Source organism: Corvus kubaryi, unplaced genomic scaffold (genome assembly GCF_017639235.1).
Source record: "Corvus kubaryi isolate FWS band 111438036 unplaced genomic scaffold, C.kubaryi_AGA036_p1.0 37266, whole genome shotgun sequence".
In the NCBI taxonomy this organism is placed as follows: Eukaryota; Metazoa; Chordata; class Aves; order Passeriformes; family Corvidae; genus Corvus; species Corvus kubaryi.
In genome coordinates, this window is record NW_024581081.1 from 3,532,137 (window position 1) to 3,542,302 (window position 10,166).

At 45.6% G+C, this 10,166-nt stretch overlaps 1 protein-coding gene across 2 annotated transcripts; it reads right to left on the reverse strand.

Moving 5' to 3' along the window:
* Positions 1-613: 613 nt before the first annotated feature.
* Positions 614-8,417, reverse strand: TBXT (T-box transcription factor T). 2 transcript variants are annotated; one of them, XM_042025097.1, is made up of 8 exons: positions 8,074-8,417; positions 7,701-7,965; positions 7,012-7,146; positions 6,175-6,236; positions 6,020-6,081; positions 4,906-5,082; positions 3,487-3,616; positions 614-2,225 (listed from the first exon to the last, which is right to left on the reverse strand). In XM_042025097.1, the coding sequence occupies exons 1-8, from the start codon at positions 8,277-8,279 to the stop codon at positions 1,958-1,960; spliced, it is 1,305 nt and encodes a 434-aa protein (XP_041881031.1). In that variant the 5' UTR covers positions 8,280-8,417; the 3' UTR covers positions 614-1,957. The 2 variants fall into 2 exon arrangements, with proteins under 2 accessions (XP_041881031.1, XP_041881030.1); XM_042025096.1 differs by having other exon boundaries at positions 3,487-3,619.
* Between the last annotated feature and the right edge of the window lie 1,749 nt (positions 8,418-10,166).

Here is a 10,166-nt window from a genome sequence, read left to right on the forward strand (position 1 = left end):
AGAAGCTGATATGCGGCAGGAACCATTTGTGAAACCGTTCCGTGGAAGGTCAGCATACTGTAGGCTTGATACGGCTGATGTGCATTTGCTTCACCTTTCCCACTGCCCCCACAAACTGAAAATCAAGCACGGAGTTTGTCTTAAGAATCTTTACTTCTTTTTTTTAACTTAAATTATACGTCCGAAATACAAGTATAAAATGTAACAATGAAATAGGCTGCTAATTCCTACAAAATAGTCTAAATAATAATGCACTTACATCATTTACACAATTTACCTTCACAATAAAATAGGAGCACTTAGATCAATATTTACATATTGACAGAGGATGTGGCTGTGCAGCCATCCCATTTCTGGTGCTGTCTCCTGCTGGAGTACCTCTGGGAGACTGCTTCCTGCAGTCACACACAGACCCTTCTGCAGGGAAAACACCCTGCCAAAGCCTTTCTAGGTACAGGGACCTGCCCAAAGGGTACCAAACAGACCAAAACAGTGGCAAACATTTGCTTTTTTATCTTATAGCTGCCACCATAGCACATAAGCACACATCAGTGAGTTATTTAAGGAATTCCCTGATACAGAATTTTGCTTTGCTATATTAGGCACTTCATTATAAAAGTTATTTATATGGCTTATGCAAAAGAACTCACTTTCCTCAAGATATTTATTTGCCAGAGTCAGTGGGAGAAAGAGATGAGTCTAAGGGCACACTTTCAGCCAAGGGTTTGGGTTTGCCTGCATTAGGAATTTGGATCACATTACTTCATATCATTAATGAAGGAACTATTTTATAAAGACCTGTTCCTTCCAGCAAGTCAAGCAGTCAGTGTATTTTAAGTCTTAGTATAGCTGCACTTTTGTGCAAAATCCTTGACAGCTACAGATTTCGCTCTTCCAGCAAGTTAACTACTTACATCCATGCTGTTCAATGTGCCATTGTGTGACATATCCCACAAATGATTGTCTTAAAGTTCACTGTAGGTTGAGGTATTATTTACACATCTTCTACATGTTAGTTAAAGTTGTAACTTACCAAATAATAAATATAGGTCAGAGTACAAGATTGAAATAAAATAAATTAGAATGATTCCCCAGGTGTTGAATTCCTTCTCTTAAGGCCTGAACCAAAGATTCAAAAAAAAAAAAAAAAACCACCAAAACAAAACACCAAGTGATGTATTTTCAATGGTTCAAAAAGGTTTTGGATAGGGCTCCTAATTAGACACTGTCTGTTTGAAAATGATACACTTAGCTAAGCTGATGGGTATTTGAAATCCATATGATCAAACAGCAAAACTTACCTCTAAAAGAGTCTTTTGGGTAAAACTTTTTAGACCAAACATTAATACTGGTTTTATTGGGAAGAATATAGTTCTTCAAGATTGTCTCAACATTAATTCAGCAGCAAGGAAATAAGCGTACAGTTAAGAACACAGCGTATTTGTGAAGCAAATACGTGTTAGTGCACATGATTTTCCAAAAACTTCACTCCCCAGCTACATTTGTGCATATTTCAGAATGCCTCTAACTAGATGGTTAATAAAAGTCTTCTCATGACTATAGCTAAATTTGCAGTTTGAAAAAATTAACTGAAAAACAGTTAGGAGTAACTTACTCAAGAACAATGCCAAATTTCCGGTCCAAATGTATCAGAACACTGAGAAACTTGGAATCCAAGTAAAAATCTTCAAACTTAGGTCTATCACACTTCAAAAAAGAAAAAAATATTAAAAGCAGTGAATCTGCTCTCAGAATTGCACACTCACCAGGTTTGTAAACTCTACATGAAGTCAGTGATGCACCGTTCACTATAAGAGGTATAATGAAGATGCTCTATGCAGAGCAGTGCAGATGCTTTTTGTTCACCATTTCCTTCGTCTCCTCTTTCTCTTCCTTGAGGATTAAGCATCTAAAGTAATTCAGTAGCTATAAGTGTCTTAGAGGAAGAGGCCTGGGCTTACATGGAAGGGGGCGTGACAGGTGTCCACGTGGATGCCAGCCTGGCATGTGCAGAGGTGTCGTACTGGCTGTCGGGCAGGTCCGTGGGCGCCGCGCCGTCGTACAGGGGCGAGGCGGAGGAGGCGGCCGTGACCGGGTGGGGCAGAGTGGAGTAGTGAGCTGGGGAGCCACGCAGGAACTGGGAGCTCAGGCCATTGGACATCCCGCTCGGCTGGGACACCGGCGTGATGGTGCTGTTACTCACAGACCACAAGTTGGGGTACTGACTGCAAGAGGGAAAGCCATAAATAAACCAAGGTATTAGTGACTCTAATGTCTGCTGGCTCAGCTCACAACACAGCCCCCAAGCCAGGTCCATTTGCTGGAGATGGTGAAATTCTCTAGGCAGTTCCCAGCCACTGCGACACAGGAAGGACCCCCAGGCAGAATTTGTGTTCATGGCACCCCCACAAGTAAATCAAACTTCTCTATTTTCCACCAGATAGGGGGTTAGACAAAAGGGGCGGCAGAAATGCCTTCCTTGAGGTTCCACAGTTCCAGTTCTACTGGTTTTACCTTCTTAAGAACTCAGTGACAAAATCGAAAGTCAGGGAACTTTGCAACTTCCTAAATACATATCCCAGGGATAAGACAGGGAAAAAAGTGCTAGAAAGACCTCTTGACTCAATCTGTGTTCAGGACTAAAGCTTATATTAACTCATACTGGGTAGTAGTACATAGCCTGATTAACAGTTAAGTATCAATGTGCATGGCTCAAATGCAAAAATGCATTCCACAAACAGAATGGTAGGTCTGAATTGCTGAGAAAGATGTCCAAATCTTGTCCCTCTGCACTTAATAGCAAATATTTTACCACCTTTTCTGTATCTCCTTGAATTTTCAAATTTAGCTCTAAGGGATTAAGTGCAAGTTAAGTTTTTGCTAAAGGATCCGAAAGTTTAATTAAGATTGTAAGTACAAAGAGGGGAAAAGATTCTTTTTTATGATCACAAAGTATAAAGACTTTCACCACATGTACCATCCCATGCTATGCTAGTTAGCGTGGCAATGCTTAAGTAAAGAATTACTGCCCCAACCCTGTGCTCCTTCTCCACACTACAGTTCACTGCTCCATCACTAGTAGCAGAACAAGGATTTATGAAGATGGCTGGGAAAGCAGTGACCAGCTAAAATGAAAGGGATAAAAAAAATAAACATTTTAAACACCATTATGCGTAAGAGATGAAACTTAAGGAAGCATCCTCAAATTCAATCTATGTTTGTCTAAGCAATTTGCAATCCTTAATCTATCAAATATTGCTGTCACAAGTATCTACATTTCCAAAACATAAAAAAAAAAATTATCTTTCATCAATCTGTTTTCCTTGTGGACAGTCCTTCTCAGTGCCCCACAGAGTGCTGATGGTTCATACCAACGGCCAAAAGGTCTTCTAACATGCTGGTGACTCTTTACCTCCTTTTTCAGCCTTTTCTTCCTAGAAAGTACCAATACACAGATTTGAGGGCTCATGAGGGATGGACTCCTACCTGGAGCTGGCAGCTGTGCCAGTGCTGTGACTCATGGGCAGCATTGCTGTGTGTGTAGTAACTCCTAGAGAAGACCAGTTGTCATGGGACTGCAGCATGGATAGGCAGGCAGAGGAGTTGTCAGCATAGGCTGCTGAGAAAACACATAATCACTTACAAACACTAGAATCCAGCCAAATAACAATCTTGTATTTAAATGCAGTGCAGAGGTTTAAATCATCCTTCCCCACTACTGCCTTGGGGAAAAAAAAAAAAAAAAAAAAGACAAAATTACACCCACACAGAAAAAACAAAGCCAGTAACCACTTGTGTCAAGCTCACACTTTCACTGGCATTGCCCTGATGTGCTGTTTTGCTCGACTCATAACTGCAAAATCTTATTTCTGTGAAGGGCCTATGACCAAAAGGCTGTCTGCAAACCAGCTGCTAATTCAACACATGATATCTTATTCAGTCAGTGGGAAAAGGAGAGCTCTTTATTTACACTTTCCCAATCACCTGGGGACCTTCCAGGACACCTTTATCTCCATGACCTACTCTGGCAGTAACAGTCTGGCAAAGCTGGATAACAAGCATACCACTGGATCACACATCCCAGTTTTGAGCTGAGCATGCCACCATGGGCATGCTCATGAAATCTGTCTTGGGCACCATCAGGAGTGACTGGACTGTGGCTTAGACTACTCAGCTTGTGGCCCAAACTGGCTGGCTCACGAGGAAGCTATAAAGGCAACCCCAGCCACCCATAGTGAGAAGGAAGTTGCTGTGGTAGCTAGCTAAGGGAAGGAGGTTCTTTGCTGAGGACCAGGGAAAAAGAAAGAACACCAGAGAGGTTTTGTTCTTTTATTTTTTTTAAGTCACAAAAACAGAACTTGCACAAAATTTCCAGGATGCAAGGGAAGTTCACAGAAAGCTAGTTTTCCACTTCAAAATGAACTACAAAGCTACATACAAGATTGGGCAGGCTGCATCTAGAAGCCCATGTACTTCGTAATTCAAAATATTAAGTACTTTTTTAATGGGAACCTTCAATATCTATACAGCCTGAAAGCAAAAATCGTTAACCATTCTTCTTTGCCAGAAGAAAGAAAAAATTTTATAAAACCAACCAGCCAAAAAAATCCCACTGCTAAAAATGCCCTTCTCACCCTTAAGTACCTAGTGCCTGAGATACGAAGTCTTAAGATACTTGGCTACTTCTGAGCACACCTTCTAAAAGCTCTGCAGTTTACTCAGCTCCATATTGTTTGTGTCTATCCAACAGTGGAACGTTCATAGACAACAACCCTGATGCACAGACATTACCTACAGCCACAGGTAACAGACACTAACAAAATCAGACCCTCAGTTATAAAGACACTGGGAACACGTGCTCATCTCAGTCCCCATCTTTTCCCAGAGCTGCAGCCTCAGACTTACTTGGCGAATTGTTCCTGTGTGTGTAGGGGTTGGCGTAGGGCGCAGGCCGGTGGTTCCTCAGCGATGAGTACCTCTCACAGCTGTGCGCAGGGGACAGCGACAGCGGGGCTCCAAACTGCGCGTGAGGATTGGCAGGTGGACACAGAGTTCCACTTCCAGGAATAAGCCAGCTACCTACTGTGGGGAAGCAAGAGGTCTGTAAGAGGAGTGCATAGTGCAGCCAGGCAGAGAATCACAGCAACAAGACACACAACTGAATAGCGAGGAAATGCACACTCAGGAAAGGAAACTGAGTTTCAACATAGCTGGAAAATCTGGATCTTTACAACTTTCCTAAATGCTCTTATGAAGGAAAATTAGAAAACGTCTTGTGTCAAGGTAGCTTGTTTTTTAAATTTCCATTTAATTACAACAACAGTAAGGAAACATGGAAATTGTTAAACCCTCCCATACATAGGTAGTGTGTGCTCAGTAATTGTCAGCATAGTATTCAGTTTTAAATTGCTCTTTGGGGGTCTCAATCTACAGCTAAGTACTGAGGTTTCTCAGACTGCTAAGAACTCCTCTTAAAAATTAAGTATTTTCCCTGAAACAAAATAATTCCTACTGCAAATCAACTCCCCCATCCTTTATAGGCTGCAGTCATTTTGTTATCAATAATCTGTTAAAACAGAAATCATTAAAACACTAATGCTTTTCAACCATCTAAAAGAACTTTTTTAAGCAAATGCCCATAATTTTCTTAGAGTACTTAATATGTAAGTACTGTCTCAATAAATTTTATGAAATAAACTTTTGTCTCCATGTCCATATGAACATGTCCTTGTATAAAAAGGCAGATGTCTTTTTGGACATGAAGGCAACTCTGCAAGATTCTATTAAATTATTTTCAATGCAATAAGTCTTAACCACACACAGACATTATAGTGTTTATACAATCATAAACATGCATGAACCACAGTCACAAAGGCTGGTAACATTCCTCTCTCTGTCAGCTAACAAGCTAAAGCATCTGAAGGATCAAGCACTGGTTTCGAAACTTTGCTTAACTTAACAGAGAGTAGATGGAAGAAATCAAAGTTATGCTCATGATGCACAATGAAAGGAAACATACACTGTGAATACCCAGACTGCTGGTTGTCCCCCACTTCCTCCATCATGTCTTTGTGATCACTTCTACAAAAGAAACAGTGCTGTATGAGTTAAGAATATGTCTTCACAAGTCTATCTTTAAAATCCACATTTTAGAATTAAGTTAAGAGCTCTCACCTTTCTTTTGCATCAAGAAATGCCTTTGCAAACGGATTGTATTTAATTTTTAAAGCTGTGATCTAAAAACAACAACAAATATCTTTATTCACATGTATCACCATTCATTATCACACTGATACTAGGATTTGAATTAGGACTATCCACTGAAGTTAATAAAATCACAAATTTTTGAAGAAATAAAAGTAGGCCCATAATAGCAACTGATGGGCATGAATTATACAGCTCCGTAAGGTCTGAAGTATTATCAAAGGACTAGGAGTTAGTCTCTTTGCCAAATCTTAAAAGGCTGAATTGCCTGAGTTCATTGATCATCTAAGGAAACACCTAAGAAAGGTAGTAAACTAAATAGTTATAAAAATCTTCACATTTCAAGCCAGAGGAGATTGGACATCAAAGAAATCTCAGAAAATTTGATAATTACAACTTCATTCAACACAGACATGCATTTGGGCTAACAGAAAAAAGGCCACTCCAAAAATGGTGCATTCAGTACTCAGCCATTTCACCGTGTAGCTGAAAATGACAACTGTATTTTTTACCACAGTTGTTTGCCCCCACAGAAGCTTTTAAGAATTACTCCCCTAGAAGGAATCTGAAGTACATATTGAGACAAACAGTGACCAGAACTTTGTTTGATCCTTCATTCATAGGGCTTAGACACACATGAATTTCATCTTTCATATTTAGCTTCAAAAAAAAAAAAAAAAAAAAAAAAAAAATCACAGGAGGAACTGAAAAATGCGAAAGGAGATCCATTATTTTGCTCTTTAACATGCACATTTTGCTACTTGAAACCTCCTGGTAATGGCATCTTCTCTTCCCCGCTGTGCATACCTCTTCATTCTGGTAGGCTGTCACAGCTATAAACTGGGTTTCTGGGAAGGAATGGCTGGTGATCATCCGCTGCGGGCCACCCACTCGCACTATGTGAATCCGTGGCTCATACTTGTGCAGGGAGTTCAACATGATCTGTGAACAAACAGAGCAGGTGAGCAGCGACAGAGCAGTGGCAGATGCTGGCAGGCACAAAGGTTTTAGAGTATTCATCTTTCCATCAGAAGTGAAAAAGGCAGTAAGGATGAATAAAGCCTAAAACAGAAGCTGTGAGAGAAGGAAAGACACACTGAGGCCAGACACCACAACTTCTTGCACAGTTATCCTCATCCCTGTTACTTGACAAGGCACTCGCAGAGTCACAAATGCATCAGCAAGTCAGACAAAGATTCATCTACCACACCACTGACATTAGCAGATATTCAGACCAGAAAGAGACTTGCAAAAAAGAGAAGGTGATAAAACATCAAGGCACCCATCCTCGGTGGAAAGCAGAGCTCTCCTGAAGAAATTAATTTGGATGAATTTGGGGGCGGGGGGCGGCCCCCGGGGGGAAGAGGAGACGAAGTGCGACCCATACCAACACGTTTGGTAAGAAAAGTACGAAAACGAGCATTAAGGAGAGAGCGAGCCCGCAGGGCCGGGCCGGGCGGGTCGGGACGCGCTGACCGGCAGGTCCCGGTGTTTACCTGCCCGCCGCCGTTGAGCTTGTTGGTGAGTTTGACTTTGCTGAAGGAGACGGGCGCCTTCATCCAGTGCGCGCCGAAGTTGGGCGAGTCGGGGTGGATGTAAACGCAGCTGGGCGCCTGCGGCTCCGGCTTCCCGCCCGGCACCCACTCCCCGTTCACGTACTTCCAGCGGTGCCCGTCGGCCGCCACGAAGTCCAGCAGGAAGGAGTACATGGCGTTGGGGTCCAGCCCCGACACGCTCACCTTCAGCACCGGGAACATCCTCCTGCGGGGCGACACGGAGGCGCGAGGCACGGCGGCGGGCAGCCCGCGACCCCCGGCCCCAGGCGGCACCGGGGCGGAAGGCAGCGGGGGTCGCGGGGCCGCTCCCTACCTGCCGTTCTTGGTGACGATCATCTCGTTGGTGAGCTCCTTGAAGCGCAGCCACAGGTCGCTGTCCTCCAGCGCGACGCGCAGCTCCCTCTCCGTGGGGTCCCCCTTCTCGCTGCCCGCCTGCAGCTCGCTCTCCACGGCGCTCAGCAGGTGGTCCACGCGGTACTGCGGGGGCTTGCCCGAGCCCTCCGCGCCGGGGGAGCTCATCCTGGCCCCGCGCCCGCCCGCGGGGCAGCTCCCGAGCACGGTAGCGACGGGAACGAGCCGGGCCCGAACCACCTCCCCTCACCCTCAGCGGGCCGGGCCGCTGTTATAGCCCGCCATAAACGCCCCCCCGGTGACATCACCGCGCCGGCGGGGGGGCCCCGCTGATTGGCGGGCGGCGCCTTTGATCGGCGCGGGCGGCGCTGCCCATTGGCCGCCCGCGGCCATATCAGAACGGTGCCCGCGGGAGCCTGTGATGTTAATTGCAGCCCGCGGGATTAAACGCGGCTATTTTATGTAAATCTGCCCCCAAATGTTTGCACCTCTATCAAAGCCGCCGGGGCCGGGGCTCCGGCAGCCGCGGAGGAAATGGCCCATCTCGGCAACAGCCTCACAACCGGCCAGCGCGGCACCCTCCCGCCGCAGCGAGACCCCCGGTCCGCTTCTAGGCGGGCAGTCCTGGACGGGAGGCGCTCCCGCCGCGGATTCATATTTAGGGGGGAAAAAACGGGAAGTCCTCTTCTCCAAGCGGCCGCAAGCGGACAGCAGCACCCCGCCCCGCACGCCCCTTCCCCCCACGCCTGCCCCTGCCCCCTTGTCAGAAACTTCTGCTGCAGGGAAGGGTGCAGCTGGCAGAGACAAACCTTGCGGGAAAAATCAGCCAAAGAGCTGAATCCGCATTGTACAGCGGCTGACCACAAACCTGGCACAGTACGGGCTCTCCCTGTCACGGGCTCCCTGGCTTTTAGCGAGCCCAAGCGCCCACCCGTGAGAAGAGTGTCGGAGTTTGCCTCACAGCACCAGCACGGGCAGTGCCGTCGCAGCCGAGACGCTCGACGGGGATGGTTTCGAGCCATCCCACCTAAATAATTTTTCAAAAATCTAAAATCAGATCGGTACCTACCCGCCATCCCACCTAAATAAAAACAGACTTCTGAAAACCAGATCGATAGTTAAAGGCTTTGTTTCGTGTAGGAAGGAGAAACCCCCGCGAGCTCCTGTGGGCAAGATGGGAGGCTCAGCCTCATGGGTGAAAGTTTGCAACGGGATGAATTTATTTTGGAGTTATTTGACACAAAAACAAGGGCCGGGACGAGGGAAAAGAGGGCTGCTCTGAAGCACTCCCGCCGGCCGGTGTTGTAATAGTTTGCATTCTCCGGGGCTGCGGCGGTCTGTGGTGTGAGGGAAGTTTATTACCTTTCCGTGAGAATCCCTGGATAGAGGGCGAGGAGGAGAGAGGTGACAATGAGCAGGAAATAGTTCAATGGGGTCTCTTTAAACAATAACAAGTTCTTTAAACGGGAGCAAAGGAGAGGGGAAAAGAAGCGGAGCGGTGTAAAAATCAGAGTTGTTTTTTAAAATAGGCATCTCCTCTTCTCCAAACACCGCGCACCATCGCTGCCCGGATTTTTCAAATTTTAGGAGAAAGTGCCCAGGGTACACTGTCAAGCTGCCTGGCAGCAGAAGGAGCTGGAAGTCAGGGCTGCCAGGGGAAGGCACGCTGAAGGTCCCTTTGAGGGATGCAGACGGTGATTCAGTCCTTTTTGGTTTAGTAGCTGCGGCTTAGGGCTGTATTTTCATTACACAGCACCATCGGGCTCATACATCATTAACTTACTCAACTCCGCAGAGCTTTTTCTCCCCTTCAGCCTGACAAGCCGAATTCCTCGAGCCACCTCTCTTCAACCACTGTGCAGAAGTAGGCGAAAAAATGTTATCCCTTCAGATTAATTCTTGCTTTAAAGTTTCTTTAAGCTCTTTCTGCCTGAGCACCTACTGCCTGCTTTTGTCCTCATCGGAAGGGCGAAGCAGCATTTGCAAATAAGTTACGGGCAAAGTTTACTGAGTTGATACGTGGTCACTGCTAGCCGTAGTTGGAGACGATCTTTT

Excerpts from the sequence above, each read along its gene's own strand:
- TBXT (XM_042025096.1), bottom strand. The coding sequence starts at position 8,279 with ATGAGCTCCCCCGGCGCGGAGGGCTCGGGCAAGCCCCCGCAGTACCGC. Across the intron at positions 7,966-8,073 it reads ATCGTCACCAAGAACGGCAG|GAGGATGTTCCCGGTGCTGA; the intron begins GTAGGGAGCGGC and ends GTCGCCCCGCAG. Across the intron at positions 6,237-7,011 it reads CAGCCTACCAGAATGAAGAG|ATCACAGCTTTAAAAATTAA; the intron begins GTATGCACAGCG and ends TGTTGTTTTTAG.